The sequence below is a fragment of the Oculina patagonica genome, chromosome 13 (assembly GCF_052425735.1).
Source record: "Oculina patagonica isolate OP01 chromosome 13, crgOcupat, whole genome shotgun sequence".
NCBI classification, from domain to species: domain Eukaryota; kingdom Metazoa; phylum Cnidaria; class Anthozoa; order Scleractinia; family Oculinidae; genus Oculina; species Oculina patagonica.
In genome coordinates this window covers 31,279,182-31,296,458 of record NC_135770.1, presented here as the reverse complement: position 1 = coordinate 31,296,458, position 17,277 = coordinate 31,279,182, and the positions used below count along the sequence as shown (strand labels likewise).

At 38.0% G+C, this 17,277-nt stretch overlaps 2 protein-coding genes across 3 annotated transcripts; one reads left to right on the top strand and one right to left on the bottom strand.

Annotated features, from left to right (window-relative positions):
• Nucleotides 1-664: 664 nt before the first annotated feature.
• On the bottom strand, nt 665-5,597 carry LOC144636088 (protein dpy-30 homolog). Of its 2 annotated transcripts, none has more exons than XM_078495232.1 (5): nt 5,553-5,597; nt 5,415-5,473; nt 4,406-4,462; nt 2,266-2,408; nt 665-1,214 (listed from the first exon to the last, which is right to left on the bottom strand). In XM_078495232.1, the coding sequence occupies exons 1-5, from the start codon at nt 5,575-5,577 to the stop codon at nt 1,145-1,147; spliced, it is 354 nt and encodes a 117-aa protein (XP_078351358.1). In that variant the 5' UTR covers nt 5,578-5,597; the 3' UTR covers nt 665-1,144. The 2 variants fall into 2 exon arrangements, with proteins under 2 accessions (XP_078351358.1, XP_078351357.1); XM_078495231.1 differs by having other exon boundaries at nt 5,415-5,476; nt 5,553-5,587.
• Nucleotides 5,598-6,047: 450 nt separating this feature from the next.
• Nucleotides 6,048-16,034, top strand: LOC144636043 (sorting nexin-6-like). The gene is made up of 15 exons (XM_078495184.1): nt 6,048-6,118; nt 6,214-6,252; nt 6,368-6,472; nt 6,576-6,686; nt 7,501-7,567; nt 8,673-8,727; nt 9,432-9,555; nt 10,975-11,070; nt 11,471-11,526; nt 12,316-12,454; nt 12,720-12,929; nt 14,279-14,342; nt 14,560-14,609; nt 14,918-14,953; nt 15,845-16,034. The coding sequence occupies exons 1-15, from the start codon at nt 6,113-6,115 to the stop codon at nt 15,893-15,895; spliced, it is 1,209 nt and encodes a 402-aa protein (XP_078351310.1). The 5' UTR covers nt 6,048-6,112; the 3' UTR covers nt 15,896-16,034.
• The last annotated feature ends 1,243 nt before the right edge of the window (nt 16,035-17,277 follow it).

Sequence of the window (17,277 nt, the reverse complement as noted above, 5' to 3'; positions counted from 1 at the left end):
GTATATAAATGGGATATTGAATAACCCCTTAAAATACTAATAAATAAATCGACCGTTCGGTGAGTCTGTTCAAGATAGTTTGAAATGTTCTTTTGAATATCTAAATGCCAGTTTTCCCCACTTGTAAACTTCATGTCGTAAAATGCCTTTGCCTTAATATACCTTCATCCTGAAAACGGTAACCCTTTCGTAAGAAGCCTCCCCGTATAGTCCACTGTAGGGAGTACTCCCACCTCCCCCCGGGGGGAGGGCTAGACTACTAGCGCCCCTTTGAACCATACTTTGAAGTTCCAGGTTCAGCTCATCTCAGTTTTCCATTACGCAGCCGTCCCTTTTTTACCCCGTCGAGCGGGTGACAACAAACAAATAAGCGAACGTATGATTAGCTTTTTTTTTCGCGTTTTCGACCCTGACTTAGAGCATGCAGCCGGCAGTCCAGCAAAAACCTTGGCTTGAACCTTGTTAATGTTTCCGCAGGCCCTAAATTTTAGAAAACAAATACCGTGGGATATTCATTTCTGACCCCCAAAGTACAAAACGAACTTCCAAACATCTTTTGCACGCACCTCCAAAGAGAAAGTAGAATAGTGATGTACGGTTTAACACTTGGTGCTAACATTAACAGAGCTCCCCCCCCCCTGCCCACCATCACTCGAACAAAATGAACACTTGTCAGTAATTTTATTTCAATGTCAGAGATATAATACAAACATGAAGAAAGTACAAATATCAAAGGTCACATCATCCAGTGTTAATGGTTCAAGTGCACGAAAGTGGAGAGAAGAAGACTGCAAGTTCACATATGATGAAGATTTTGTCCTTAAACATGTGACACTGGTTTTTTAGTGGTAAATTAAACTGGAATAATATTTTGCACCTCATAAAAAATTCATATTGTTTCAATCATATTTTCTCGCTTGAAGCTCCTCGGCTCAAGGAAGTGAATATTGTATTGTAAGAATGCCCTCTGCTTCATACAAGTAGACAAAACTAAATGATAACTCTCTTCTTGTCTTAAAACTATCTCGTATACAACACTTGCTCTGTGAATGGATCTGAAAATTTGCGTTAATACTGGAATACAGAAGTGGCATGCATCATCTTAGCTGTTAAATTTACAATCGTGAATGAAGCCTGAAAATCCCTAGCTCTCTTCATACTGTTCTTTGTTTTTCAGCAAGTACGTCGCCAGGTATTCAATGGGGTTGGGTGGTCTAAAGCAGACAAAAATGCAAACATTGTATTATAAACAATTTTGATCATGTAGTTTTAGAGATATTTACGTTTTTGTATTATGCAAATTTATGAGGAAAGTGATGATGTCATCAATCGTTCCACAAAAAGATGAAACACTGAATCAAGAGTTTCTCAAGAAATATTAGAGCGGCATTCTTTAAGAGATCTTTAAGATCTCACTTGCCCGATCGACAAGAGGCCTGGCAAGTCGTCTGCTGACTAACTCTTAAAAAAGGTAAATCAAGACAAGCGCATAACTACTCAGGGCAAGCACAGTTTAAGAACTGCTTGTCTGAAGGGCATTTTTTGAGCCATACACCCAATGCAAATATGGCGGCTGTTAATTTTCGGCTCCCAGAAAAATCATTTGTCAACAAAATAAAATTACTCTATAAACTTAACGATAAAGTCAAAGTAAATCAGTGTATGAAGTTTAAAGGCGACATGTATACTTTCATCGAATGTGCGGTTCCACAAAATATCCATACTCCCCCCACAGAAGGGATTGGAAATTCCGGGGAGGAGGGTCACAAAGACCCAAAACTTTAAAGCAATGTATGAAGCTAAATTGGAATTTCCAGAGGGGTGGGGGGTCATAGGGCAAATCCCTTCTGTGGGGGGGGGGGGGTATGGATATTTTCTGGAACCACACAATGGGAAGATACAGGTACATTTATATTGCCAAAAACATGAAAACGAGGCTAGGCAGGCCAGAGTGACTTTTTCCATACAAATCTCTTAAATTTTAACGAGTCATAACTTTGCAGCCATTTAACCAAAAACACTGAAACTTCTCAGAATAGCATAATATTTCATATATATTAAAGTGCCACCATCAGCGTTTTAAGAAACTTGACCAAACAACAGCAAGGAATGACAACCATTTTTGCATAAGGTCTATGGCAAACCTTTAAAATGCATTTTGAAGGGGAGGAACTGTACTTGACCTGAAATTATGTCTCCTCATCCCTCAACTCAGAGATGATGTATCCTTATTTCTGCTATGTATCAGTAAGCCTAAGGTTTTACCTTTCCTTGGACAGGGTGGAGAGACCTTGGAGAAGGATAGGCACAACAGTCTGGTCAAGATATGCCCTGGTTGGTAATGACTGAAGCTCTACTTTTGGTTTTGTTGGTTTTTCAGCAGCTTCCTTTTCTTTTTCCACCATTTTCTTTGAACAAAAAATAAATTGTAAAAAATATTGTGGTTAATCATCGTGGTAGAGTACAATAATATGTAATAAAGCATTTTTCGTTTTATGATGTTAATGTTGTCAGTTGTGATGTAGATTGCGACGTTTCGACTGCACACTGCTAGTCTTCAACAGGCGATAAGGTCGACTGGTCAGGTGTAACCTTATAAAGCACGCTGCTGGACTGTGATTGGTTGGTTTTCAACAGCTGTGATTGGTGCATTTCGATCCTCGCTGTTCCGGTGTGCTGTTGTTCCCTCAGCGGTCCGCTGTCGTTCAGTTATCCTGGTGTTGTGTTTTTTTATCATGGGCATCCATGCTTCAGGAATTTCAATTCCACTATCCCTGTTGATATTGTTATAAGGCTACTTTACAAGGTTACACCTGACCAGTCAACCTTATTGCCTGATAAAAACTGGCAGTGTGCAGTCAAAACGTCGCAATCTACATCCCAAGTGACAACGTCGTGGGACAAACAAAAATAAATATACTTTATTTTTAAAAAATACATTAGTTCAGCTGTTAGTGGTTGAGGAAATTTTAACTCTCCCTTGTAATAATTATGACTAGCCTAATTTGAACTTGTTAGTAGTCAAGAGTGATTTGGAACAATATCTACCAGTTTGTACGTAACAGTCAGAAATAAACAAAAGAAAACAATGGAATTAGTGTCTATTAGTATCTAAAAGTGTTACTAATAACTATTTCACGGATTAAGTGAAATCACTATATTGTTCCAAGGGAGCCTATTGTTAGAAGCAATGCGGCTTCTTTTTAGGCTTCCCTGCCATCTCAGTGCTAATTTCTTTGATTATTATTTGGCGAGGTCAACAAAAATAAAATAGTTTGGTTTCACAAATGCATGTAGGAAGGTAAAGTTTATTGCTGAGCATAGGCTGGTATTGACCTGAAGTTTCCAATGTATGAATTGACAAGAAATATTGCTACCAGTGGCAAGGGCTACCTTTTAGTGTGGCAATTACCGGTAAGGATTGAGACAATAGTGATACTGATTTGGGAGGCGCAGTGCCCTTATGGTAAGTGTGCTGGACTCTGGATTGACCAGTCCAGGTTCGAGCCCTTGTCAGGGTCATTGTGTCTTGTTCTTGGGCAAGACACTTTACTCTCAGTGCTTCTCTCCACCCAGGTGTATGAATGAGTATCAGTGAATTTAATGCTGGGGGTAACCCTGTGATGGACTAGCATCCCATCAAGGGGGGAGTAGAAATACTCCTAGTCGCTTCATGCTACAGAAGCTGGGATAAGCTCCAGCTTAATGGACCACAAGGCTCAAACACAGACTTAACCTAACAAGACTGATACTCTGTGGCCTTTTCTTTGATATCAATACCAATACTTTTGACTTGACTGGTATGCCACATGATTTGTTTGACCGAATAAAGAACACTCTGGCACTGTAAATGTTGATTTTTGTTCCGTTTTTCCCAGCTACATCAACAACTTATAGACAAGTCAAAGTAGTCAAAGATTTTACTTGTTATGCAGCCCTTCTTTCAATAATAATGATGTTTGGTAATTGTATCAGCACACCTTTGTAATTTACCCCAAAATAATAATTATTCTTCAGCACCTCCGCCCCCCCCCCCTTTTTGAGCAAAGTACGTCACATCTTTAGTTTCCTTCTCTTAGGACACATATAGATCTGCCACTTGCATCCGGGGGACTCTCCTATAAAGATGACCGGGGTGCTTGTCATAAGGTAGAAAAATTTGTGGATTGGTACCACTTATGGTGCAAAAACCTTAAAATTTAATACTGCTGCAAAATTTTCCAATGAGTACCCCCGTCATTTTTATAGGTGAGTCCCACCCCCAAGGGGGATGAGATTCCAGTCAAACACAGGTTTCCTTCTTTCCTTGCTTTCTTTGCATTTCCTTTGGTTGCCAGTACCCCTACACCCTCAATTTCCCTTTCTTCATTAATGAACTGGGAAGCCTTCAGTTTGATGTTGTTACCTGCACATTATCTGTGAGACCAATGTCGGCATGGGGAGAGGTTTCTTGAGGAGGAACCTGATGACATAAAAAAGCAGTTATTGGAACCCTTTCAGTAATAAACTTGAAATGCTAAATAATATTCTCCTCTCTAATTGCCAATTATGCCCATCTCCTTCTGTACCAAATAAATGAAATGAGACACTGTGAATCCTGGCCACTGAAAAAAAGTTTAGTGGCTCAGGTGGGACGTGGCCAGGATTCACAGTGTCTCATTTCATTTATTTGTTATGACTGAGGATGATTCTAAACTAGAATCAAAACACTGTTCATCCACATTTATTTGTCCTCCACATGTAATACGTTCCACATGTTCGTTACAGGAAACTCCTGTCCACATGTAAGTTCATATGGGATTCACTCACGCGCTGTTCCCGTCTGTGGCTTTGTAGCTCAGATGGTAGAACAGTGGTCATGCAACCCAAAGGTCACGGGTTCGAGTCCCACCTGAGCTACTGAATTTTTTAATAGTGGCCAGTATTCACAGTGCCTCATTTCATTTATTTGTTATGACTGAGGATGATTCCTTCTGTATCAGTTCCAACAATTTGCAAGAAAATAATTCTACCCACCACTCTATGTCCATATACATCACATCACATTTCATTGGAAGTAGCTTTCAAAACGAAAGATTACAGAATACAGGGGCGCATTGGTAAACAGAATTACCATCTGTAGCAAGCTAACATTGTGTAAATGTGCACATGTAAGTTATCCCTTAATTATGAACGAAAACAATCAGTGCATGTCAAATTTAAGAATTAAGCTTACTTCACTTTCCTTTAATAGTTTTACAGCACAAGGAAAGACATCTTTTCCAGAGGAAGGGGAAGTGCAATACGTTTAAAATTTCTGCTAGATGTATACAAAGTACGGAAGTTTTGACACAGCTTTATAAATGTCGACAAACGCTGGGAAAAATGGTCCGTGCATGTCAAAAACTTTGGTGTACATGGAAATTGGAGCTTACCTCTGGTTGACTGTGGTTGCTTTCCTCTGGGGGAGCCAACGAAACTTGTTCTTGAGGAGCTGCTTAAAGAAATAAAGCAAAAATCTCAGCAAGGTAACGTCCCACAATAGCAAACAGCTAAGGACAATCCATGCAAACCTTCACTCGAGATGCCGTCCGCCATGTTTGCCTCTTGTTACCAAGTAATGCTTACAATGCATCTTGGGATACTATTGATGCACGTGAAAGATAGTCAGCGGGGTAGGGAGGGGATATTTGATCGCCATACAAGATTGTGATATTGGGAAACTCGATAGTTTATTTTGTTGATAGAAGTACGTTGCTGGATAAATAGCTTGTAAAAAATAAATTACAAGCCACAAGGAGATAAGCTCTTGTTGCCCGGTAACTGTACAAATATCTCTTTCACTTACGTTTTGCTGAAAGTCTGTTATTTCACTTTTCGTTCACGAAACAAAATTAAATTATTTTTAGCCACTATTGTAAAAGGCAAACTTGCATTTATCGGCATACATACATTTTTCCCATCAAATCAGATCTTTTCGTATTTCAAAAACACTTTCCAACCCACTTGTATCTTGTTCGGTGTTTACAGATACGTCAATGTGTCACTTAGGGAGGCTCAGAGGGGAGATTTTTTGTCATAGTACCGCCAGTCACGTGACTAAAGAGGACTTCGGTTCAGCACGGTGCCAACCATGATGGTAAGAAATAGACAAGCGAATAACAGCTGAAAATTGCTGAATATTTAATCAATTTATAAAATTTAACCTTACTGCCCGTTTACTGTTCCCTGCAGGACGCAGCTGATAGCGCAGATATGCTGGAGGATGAGAAAGTGAGTTGTTTTTTGGCCATCTTTGATCTCGTGCCCATGGCTCTAGGCCTTCCCGTGGGATCGAAAATAGCAGATTTGTTTTGATTGTAATGTTACTGTTTCGTTTCTATTTCAGACACGGACCCAGTCTGTGGATTTAAACACAGATACGTCTCTTATGGTGGATATCTCCGATGCATTAAGTGAAAGAGATCGTGTAAAGTTCACTGTCCATACAAAGGTTCGTGAGCACAACTTTAATTCCTTGTTGAGCTTTAAATTATACTTGCCATTCATTCCAGGTTGGTGATTGTTTAACTGTAAGAAAATACGCTTCCTTCCAGACAACACTGCCGAATTTTAAGGAGAGTGAATTTTCTGTGGTCAGAGAACACGAAGAGTTTGTTTGGCTTCACGATCGATACGTAGAAAACGAAGAATACGCTGGAATCATTGTAAGTATCAAAAGTAATATTATATTGATCGATTTTTGATTAATCATTTAACTAAAAGCTCTTTTGATCAGAAAGCTCTTGTATCACGCCTTCAGATGTCGACTTACGCTATTGTTATGTTATGCAGCCATGCATGTTACGTGTATGTAATCATTTACTCAGTTATCCATCTACCAAGCCTCTCTGAATTTCTGGTGACCTTTCAAATGAAGGGTGGGTATACAGGGTTTTCCTTTTCAAATGAAGTTGGTGTAGAAGAACTGCAAACAGGCGGCGAAATCAACATAAAACTGTTCAGAAAATCCAGAGATAGTTTTTCAGTGAAAATGAAGTTGCCAGTGAAGGAGACACTCACAGGTGGCGAAAATCGCCTGTCGCCTGCAGAAAAGGAAAACCCTGGGTATATGGTCCATTTTTATTGGTCTAATGCTGGGCACACCCTGTGAGCAGAGCCTCTTTTAACTTTCATGAGTGAGATTTGGGAAGACAAAGAGGCTCTGCCTAAATCGCGTCAATTCTTTGAAGTTGCCGCAGCCCCAAAGTTTGTGCTAGTCAGTCTGGATTAAACCGGTTTTTGCTGTGTGAAAACAATTTGTTGATGTTTTGTCGATTTGTTGAAGTTTTCCAAAGTCAAAGCCCATTTCACACCAGCTGATTGGGGAGCTGTAGTCTCTTTCAAACAGAAACACCTTCAAACAACATTTGGGAAGTGGGGGGGGGGGGAGGTGGGGGCAGGGGTAACAAGGAAGACTGTAGTGTAAATAATGATTTGTGTCGTGACATTATTTGTGTTACCATGATTTGTTGCCTTCAGATTCCACCAGCTCCACCAAAACCAGATTTTGATGTGTCTCGTGAAAAGCTACAAAAACTTGGAGAAGGTAACAAGAGATAACATAACATTTTGGACAATTTTAATTTCAGTCAAAAAATTGTCCAAAAATAAACTGTCCAAAATTTTTAAGAGTCCAAAATTTTAAGGTGATTCCCTAGTGTTGCATTGCGCATCCTTACTGCGCAGAATTTTACGTGCAATAAGCGCATACACATAAACAAAATGGCGGCTTTTTCTATGCGGCTTCGCTCGTAAACAAGTACGGTGACCTATCATTTTTTCTCTTTGTTCGAAAGTAGCGATCAAATTCTTTGTATAAAATGAATACAGATCACCGAAAACGTACTCGCAAAGGAAATTTATAAGGAATTATATGGTAAATACAAGGTCTTCCTGCTCTTAAACGAATACGGTTACCCGCCTTTTTTTTTTTTCAAAATTTAACTTCCCTTAAGGTAAACAACCAACTGGCAAAGTTTGGTTGGAAATCTATGAGCAGTTCTATATCAAGTGAATTACCTTAAATTTACAGTAAAGTATAACTGTGAAGTACACTTAAACAAACCGAACGTGACAAGAAGGGTTTTGAGATGGCAGAAATAGTGGAAACCGTAACTAAGGAACTAGAACCAGAAGATCCTTTTAAAGATCTTGTTGTAGATCATTAAGCCATTGTGACTTGACTTGACTTAAACCCTTAAGTTCATGTGGAACATAGGTCGTCCACCAGAGATCTCCATCTTCCCCTGTCCTTAGCTCCTAAGCTTTTAGGCTCCTTTATGGAGCAAACTCTAGTAACTTGAGACACGGCTTGAGATACGAAATGGCTTGAAAGTATTTGTGTTATCTTCACGTTGATGTATCTGTAAAACCTTCAGGGTATAGTAAAACAGCTATATTCACAGATTTTGTTTCAGTTACTTTAGCCATGCTTCAGCAAAGTGTCTAAAATTTTTGTTCGAAATTTGTCCGAAATGAGTTAAAAAGTGTCCAAAAATTAAATGTCGAAAATAAAACATCTGAAATTTTAACATCCAAAGTTTTTCGCTTACAGCCATATGGCCACATCTCAAATAACATCCATGTAACTATTGGTATTAACAGTAATGTTAAGAACACCATTGACAATTTAATGTTCTGTTTTATTTCAGGTGAAAATACAATGACAAAAGAGGAGTTCCAGAAAATGAAGCAAGAACTTGAAGCGTAAGAATGTTGTTATTTTGATGCCATTGGGTGTGACTACTGACTAGGTCGTTTTGATTATTGTTAGTAATAGCATCGTGATGGTTGAAATATTTTGATATATTGAAATACTTCTGAGGTTGTAGTGATACTATTGCGATACTAAATTACAGTAGTCAATTTATAGTGTTAATTGTTATTCCACCAATTATTAGATGTTATGGTAGACACCAGCCACGATTTAAATGCAGAAAAGATTCTGGGGGTAGGTTTTTTTTTTTACAAAATAAGCATGACAGTTAAGTCCCGTATTTCCTATTTTCGTGTTCGGGAGTGTAATCTTTTTCCTTGATTTTAAAGGAAAGATTACATTTTTTTACGCACTACAAAAGGACTACAAGATTAGAGATAACTTGAAAACCATCATAACAACGACAACCATTTTATTTTGCCAGAAACATTAATTACATGAATAACAGCATAAAAATAACTTAATTAGCCAGAAAAAAACTACTCAGAATAGCAAAAACTAATTGAGCTGAGTAGTTAGCGAAACTATCTGTTCGCTATTATTATTGCTAGTTGGACCTGCAATTTGATGCACATGTTGCTATTGAAAGACTTGCAATTGCGATACATGGATAGTTGATGTATTGTTTTGCTCCTAGACGGTATCAGCATCGCAAAAAACAGTCTTACCAAATTTTGTTTTGTTTCTGTTTCAGGGAGTATCTAGCTACTTTCAAGAAAACTGTAGCCATGCATGAAGTGTTTCTTACACGTTTAGCTGCTCACCCCACTCTGAGGAAAGACAGCAACTTTAATGTGTTTTTGGAATTTAAAGGAGAGGTAAGTTGATTACAAGACTGGTCATTAGAGTATTAGTTGCTCATAAAAGCCTTGTTTTCACTAGCCGTGCAAGCACAAGTGCAAGCATAAGTAGTGTGTCAAGCGAAAATGAACGTCAACATAAGCACTAGTACAAGCACAAGAATGTGATGTTAACTAGTTACAAGGCTCAGACGCGGGGGAATCTGAAATGAGTGTTTAACCTGTTAATTGGGCTGACACAGCCATGTGTCTTTGATTTCCTTTGTGTTGAACACAAACACCGGCACAAGAAAAAGGAAAAAAATTATTAACAGTTGTGCTTACAAGTACTTGCTCTTGTAGAGGCGGGTGAATAGGGGTACGCAAATCCGCCAATCCATGCTATTTTTTGGCCAAATCCATCAATCCGCCACTATTTTCATTCAAATCCGCATCCGAATTACTTGAAAACTTTCTGTGGTATAGTTTCACTGCTACGGCCAGTAGATGTTGTTTTTTATGCCAATTATTTAAGAAGTTTCTTTTCATTACTTGTTTCTGCAACAATTCTGCTAGCATACCGATGAAGACTGACCAAAGTGATCCGAACTTCTTTTAGTATCCACGATCCGAGCTTTCTGACATGAAGAGTCCAGAATCCTGGCCGAAATTCTCAGCTAATCCGCGATCGGTTGTATTTTCGAAATCCGTGAATCCGCTTGATGAATCGCCAAAATCCGCAATCCGTATGTCTTTTAAGGCCAAATCCGTAGATCCGCAAACCTATTCACCCCCCTCCTTGTGCTTATGCTTGCTTTGAGGCCATTTTCACGGTGAAATAAAAGCTGTTATGCTTGCGACTGTGCTAAGCTTTGCACTTGTGCTTGCATTACTAGTGAAAACCAGACTATAGTGTGATCATCCAGGTGAGACTAATTCTGAAAAGAGTTGTTGTTGGTGACTGGCGTTTTAACAATCTGAGCGGCAGTCAAATTCAGGGTCTTGTGAAAAGTTGTTGTCACTCGATGGTGTTGTAAGTCTGGTCCGTTGAAACTGATTGGTGGTTATAGCGGTGATGTTACAGTCAGTCAAAACACCTCAAGCGTTCCTGTCAAGGGTGGATTAATGATTCCATTATTGTAAATTTAAATAATTCTTTGCTTCAATATTCCATTCTTGAATTGAATATTTCAATGTTCAAAGGCGACTCAATTCAAAGAGACGACTCAATTCAAAGTGTCCGTTGTCTGTCTTAGAGAGGTGTCCATCTTACAGAGAGTTTTGTTACAGTGAAATGACTGAAAAAGAGCAGGGACCAGCACCAGGTGTCCGTCTAATGGAGATGTCCATCTAATAGAGGTGTCCGTTAACAGAGAGTTGACTGTATTGTTGAATGCTGCTACACGTATATTGTATAGGTTGTAAAAATTCAAATCAATCGTTTTTTTTTTATCCCAGCTTAATGTACGGGGCAAAAACAAGAAGGAACGGCTTGGAGGTCTTTTCAAGGGTCTTGCCAAAGGAGTTGATGAAGTCCTTCTCTCTGGACAGAAGGTGAATAACTGATTAATAAACATTTTAATAATTGTTAGAGTCAGGAAAGATAATTTTTGAATGCCCAACTTTACCATATTTCTGATCTCCCTTGGTCTCATAAGGTTTTGTATCTGTGACTTCTGTCTTCAGGCTAGCTAGCAACCAGAGTTTTCTCTGTTTCTTTCATAGCTGCCTCTTTGAGTTAATTCTGCAAAATTACCTTGAAAAGTCTCTTCTTCTGTCAGTCAGATTACAAATCCTTGATAAAAAAAAAAACTCATAAAGAGAGTTTTTTTTCGTTGATGATGATGTTTTTTTTTTTTTAAATTGATTGTTTTTGTTTGTGGAAGCCTTCATGTTTCTTTGTTGTTTATTTTTTTTAGTTTGGCTTACCTTGGATCTGTTTTCCTTTTTTTAGGACATTGATGAGTTCTTTGAGACTGAGAAGAAATTTTTAGTGGAATATAACATGAAGTAAGTTTTGTCCAATTGCCTTTTATTAGTTATTGACTTACTGTATGATTTCCTGTGGTTATGTTAGTAATAGGGAGTCACTGACAGAGTTTTAAAACTCTTGTAGCTATGGGGCTCTACATGTGGGTATGTTGTTTTAATTTGTTTTAGTTAAAGACAAAAAACTGTGTAACTAATGCATACTGTCCAATAACACAAGCTTGACGCAATAACCATCCAATAACATGGTCATGGTGTGTAAATTGTCCAATATTATTACTAAAAAGATACTTTATTTAGAGAGGAAGCCACATCAACTTTAGCTGGTTTTCATGCGGGTCCTCTATCCAGAGGCCCATTTCTTAAAGGTCCTGAAAAGTTTTCGCACTCAAAAGCCATAGCAAAATCTCAAACCTTATGATTGCAGAGCTGTTTTATTCCATGATATTTTGAATATGAACAGAGCCCTTCATAGAAAATTTCAGGCCTATACACTTCTCCGTTTTCAAGATACAGATAACTAAAAATGCCTTTCTAGGGCCTTCAAGAAATGTGCTCTAGGTCAAATTAGAGTTTGGAAATGTTGGCTTTCCTGATGGGAGGAAAGCTAGAGAACCTGGAGAAAAACCCTCAGAGCAAGGACATGAACCAACAACAAACTCAACCCACATGGCACCTGGCCAGACTCAAACCCAGGTCACATTGGTGGGAGGTGGACGCTCTCACCACTGTTGGCTCCCTGCTCCCCGCAATTATGTGGAATATGGTCTGCTGGTAACCAATTGGATTTCGTAATATATATTTTTCTAGGTTAAAGGATTCAACTCGTCAAGCAGACCGTATGACAAAGACCCACAAGAATGTAGCTGACTCTTTTATCAGGATTTCTAGTTCTGTTTCACAGATGGGAACCAGTGAATACATGGACATAGATCGATTCCTGAACAAGGTACATTGTAACCTGCGATCAGGCATTCAAAGGAATGCCTGATACATGTACATTTTTTGACGAGTTGTCTGCTGACCCCTAATTAAAGTATTTGTCAATGGAATTAGTGATGTTATAAACATTTAGGTATAAAATTGTAAAAGTTGCAAGTTTTTACAAAAGGTGGTTGCACAAGAAGGCTTTATTGTATTTTTAAATTGGGACTAATAGTAGTGAGCAGAATCAACTAACCAAATTTCACCTAATCATTTCATTTTTTTTCTAGGCGGCTGAGTATTTTGAGAAAGCTCGTAAATTGGAAGGCCGCGTTGCCTCTGACCAAGATCTAAAAACTTCTGACTTACTGAGATATTATGTGCGAGACACAGAAGCTGCCAAGGCATTGCTGTATCGTCGGGCGCGATGTTTAGCTGACTATGAAAATGCCAATAAGGCTCTGGACAAGGCCAGAGTAAAGGGCAAAGAAGTTGCTGCTGTAAGTAAAAATTAATGTATTTTGATGTAATCTTATTAGTACTGCATAAGAGCTGTTACATGGAAGTTATCATCCATAACATCTTGCTCTGCAAGTGTAATGTAAGACCAATCAACATCTAAACCCGTAACATTAAGTAAACTTAGCCATAGGTCAGGGTCCCCTATACTTTTTACGTGAAGCGTGATTGAGCCTACTAATTTGCCGTAAAACGTGATTTGGGCTTTTATTTTTTCATGATTCGTGATTCCAAATTTTAAGATCTTTTTACGTGCATGTGAACGCAATTTTTAGCTTAAACATGAACGATGAGTTAAACGCACATCTTTGTTTAAGCTTTGTGGTTGGGATTGGGACTTTTGTCCGCTATTTCGTCGCATGTGTGATCTTGACAGGCACAATATCTGGTCTTACACCTTCAGAGCATAACAGTCTTAACACGAATCGCCATGATTTTTGCATGAACGTGAAAACATTTTTAGAATAATTTGTGATGCGTAAAAAAGCCAAATATTTTTATGTGATTCCATTTCGCAGAGAGGTATAGGGGACCCTGAAATGTGTTATAGGTTACTGCCCTAAAATATTGACAGCCCTGAGTTGGAAACTGTTTCAAGTGGTGTGTTGTCTGGAAAGTGAAAGATGATTGAACAGCATGCAGAGAAAATGGAGGACTTCCTCTTTGGGCCGCCTTACACAATAAACTGAGAGTTGTCATTAGTAGCTGACAACAGGCTAAATGTGATCAACAACATTGCCATAACTAAAATGCGAAAGAAGTATTTTTTGTTGTTACGAGCCTAGGACGGGGAAAAAAGTCTGAGTGAATAATTATGACCAGCAATTCAAGTTTGAAAATGACCAAACGACAACTTCATCATAAAATGGCATGTACGACAGCCTTGTTGGGCAATGAGCTTAATACTGAAAAGAGAATCACTTTTTTGGGGTGATTAGACATAACTTTGTTGCACACTCCTATAGAAATTTTTTAAAAAAATATTTAATATATTTGATTTGATTTGTAGGGTCATTTTAAAGTAACTGAAATCAGACATAATTAATCCTGATCTATCACCTATTTTTCTTTATATTTTAATTAATACTGCATGTTAATAATTATAAAGGTTAGTTAAAAATTTTTTTTTTTTTTTTTTTTTTTTTTTTAAAAAAAATTTTTTTTTTTTTTTTTTTAAATTTTTAGGGTTTTTTTATAAAAAATTAAAATTTAAAAAAATAATAAAAAAATTTCGCTTCATATGCACTTTAAATCAAAGCTGAAAGCAGCCTACTGTGTGCTTTTATTATGATTCATGGTCGTTTTTTTTTTTTTTTTTTTTTTGCTTCAGGCGGAGACAGCTCAGCAAACAGCTTCTGAAAAATTCGAACACATTTCAGAAGTAGCTAAACAAGGTCAGTAAGAACTGAGAAGTATCATGAATATATTGGATCAAAAGGAGTTTTTTCTGTATGTTTATTCAAATCAAACTCATTTTCACATTAAAAGGTTTAAAGGTTTTGCACAAGGACTTGTTTAAAAACAGTGCCTAACAGCAGCTTGGAAAGGGCCTATTGCAGCCATGAAATGCTAAATGCAAGATTAATTTGTGAACTGCTTTTTTATCAACAGAACTGACAGACTTCAAGACAAGAAGAGTTCAACAGTTTAGAAAGAGCATGGTGAGTAAAACTGAAATGACATTCATTTTGTGAGTGAAGAGGCAAAAAGACTTTGTGTATTGTGCAGTTTAAGAAAATATCCATACCCACCCCATGGAAGGTCATGGAAACTGAGGAAGTGTGGGGTCTCAAAGGCCAAAATTTTTAAAGGAAAGTATGGGGCCTAACTGGGATTTTCAAAGGGTGGGGGGATTCAAATCAAAAACCTTCCATGGGAGGGGTATGGATAATTATTTTCTGGAACAACACATTAGCATCAATGTTTTCGGCTTTGGAAATATTCTTATAAAAATACTTTTATTTTTCAGACTGAACGAGCAGAATTAGAGCTGAAACACGCTAAGGTACTGTTAAATAAATTATTTATTGCATGTGTTGCATTTTTTTTATTACAAATGGCAGAGTGCATTGCATGGAAACTCTTTCTCGCCATGTCTTGCTACATGTATGTATACCCGAATGTATGACATGGAAACAGCCAATGTTTGGTGGGTAACCTGATAAAATGCTCTGGAGTTTATCATGATGGAGCAGCATCTATCCCAGTCGGGGGGGGGGGGGGCTGTGCTTCTATTTGCTTAATGCCATAGAAAACGAAGTAGTCATTTAGTTTACAATAATTAACCCATTAAAGGCTGTAGCTTGACAAATGAAAGTTCAAGGCTTTTAAATTGTACATACCCAGAGAGCATGTTTCTTGGTCAAGTTTGTTGTTTTGTTTTATCCGTACCAACCATTTAGTACTAGCATGTATAAGAGACCCTTGTATCATTGATAATGAGCTTGTTTCTATCATGCTGGCGATGATGATGACTTGCACTGGGTTATGAGTCAAATGATTCCCTTGCATCACTGAATTGCTCAGCATTTACCCAGTAGGCTTGCTTTTTAAGTGCCCCACGTGACCTGAAACAAATTGTCCATCTCACTAATAGCGGGGCGTGTGAATTTGGCAATGTAGTTCAGAGCTGTGCTCTAGCAGAGCTCCAGCAGAGCCCGGGTGCCACAGGCGACCTACTTTTATCTTTGGGCGACGTGTATAATTTTGTTATCATAAAAGCTTGTATGAGCTGGGCACCCATGATTTCTTACAAAAGAGCATTTGGGCACCCTGTAATTATTATTATTCTAAGAGCACAGCTTTGTAAAAACTGTTGCCTGATCCTCATTTCCCAGTAAAATCTGACTTCAGATGGTTTTGAAGTTTATTGACTTGTTCATTTTGTTTGTTCCAGGCTCACGTGAACCTCCTGAAAACAACAATAGGGCAGCTAAAGGAATTGTAGAGAGACATTAGTTAGCAAGACTCTAACAGTTTCGTTTTGTAGTGATAAAAATTCATGCAATATTATAAAGACATACCGTCATTAAAACTGTGATAGTTTTCAACAAACATCAAAGTAATGCAAGATAAATGAATTTTTTTTATAAGTTTTGGTAATACACGTTATATCTCTTAAATTTACATCAATTAGTAACACACTATCTGCGAGAATGGATTGAGCCTACAGTCTTTGTGACAGCAGTTGCCTAGTAACATGACGTATTGGTATGACGTCAAGCTCACGTGATTACATGTAGTGCCAATTCCGCAGAATGTCTTTGGGAAGTAGTCGAAACTATATTACTGTTTTAAAGGGACTATGTCACGGATTTTAACAGATTTTTGAACAGCCAAAATAATTGTTCGGAAAACTTGAAAATAATTGTCTATTTTTATTACAATTGCTATTTTAGAGACCCTTCCGTGCACCTTAAAAAATACATTTAACGAAGTATTCTCACCCCAAAAGGTTATATCTTCAGTAAGTTCAAGATAATGTTTCTGGGTTAAAAGATGCCTACCACTTATTTTAGAACAGTTTAAGGAGAGAAACAGTTTAGAACAGAAATCTGCGAAATCCTCGTGCCGTGACATAGTCCTTTTAAAAGTATGAGATGAGTTACGTAAAAGACCATTCATCAAAGAGAGCAATAAAATCCGAATTAAATTCATTTCTTTCAGAGAAATGCGTCTTTAAGATAGTATATTTTGTGAATCAGAATAAAACTACCATTAGATACAGAAGAATAAGACGGAGATGAAATCACACTTAACAAATCACCTGTACGATAGAATTGTTACTGTTACAAACAAAGCACTATGTTGTAGTGATTCTGTAAGTGTATGTTTTGATCACTTCCCAATTCTCCCTTCCCCTCCCCTCACGGGTATCATACCTAGGGTATATTACATTAGGCCATAGAAGGGGACTGTAAAACTAATTTGGATCCCAAGGGGAGGGGAGCTGGGAGGAGCTGTAGCTGTTGAAATTTGGAATTGACTGTGATTAGGTATAAGGTTGCTGGAGGAAATTTTGTCGAAGTGAAATGTTCAAGTGTCATTTTTTGAACAAATAAACGATTCCGCGACAGTTAACTCTCCTTGTAGTCCTTTGTGCGAACGTTGTGCCATTTACACTAGCCTTCTATTAGTGTCATTTACACGATGGTACAAATGTATTGAAGTTTCCTTGACATGTAAAATGCATACCCTATTTCAAACCAAAAAGGGTAAAATCTTTGAACCCAAACATTTGACCGTAAAAAAGATATGAAATCTGGCTCTAAGGGGAAGCATATCTCTAAAGAGGGAGGGACAGGGGTGTCTGAACCTCCCACCTCCGTA

Coding starts and splice junctions, on each gene's coding strand:
- LOC144636088 (XM_078495231.1), bottom strand. CDS start 5,577: ATGGCGGACGGCATCTCGAGTGAAG. Junction 2,409..4,405: donor GTCTCACAGATAATGTGCAG/GTAACAACATCA, acceptor TTTTGTTCAAAG/AAAATGGTGGAAAAAGAAAA. Junction 1,215..2,265: donor TCCACCCTGTCCAAGGAAAG/GTAAAACCTTAG, acceptor TGTCTGCTTTAG/ACCACCCAACCCCATTGAAT.
- LOC144636043 (XM_078495184.1), top strand. Junction 11,527..12,315: donor TTAGTGGAATATAACATGAA/GTAAGTTTTGTC, acceptor ATATTTTTCTAG/GTTAAAGGATTCAACTCGTC. Junction 12,930..14,278: donor AGGGCAAAGAAGTTGCTGCT/GTAAGTAAAAAT, acceptor TTTTTGCTTCAG/GCGGAGACAGCTCAGCAAAC.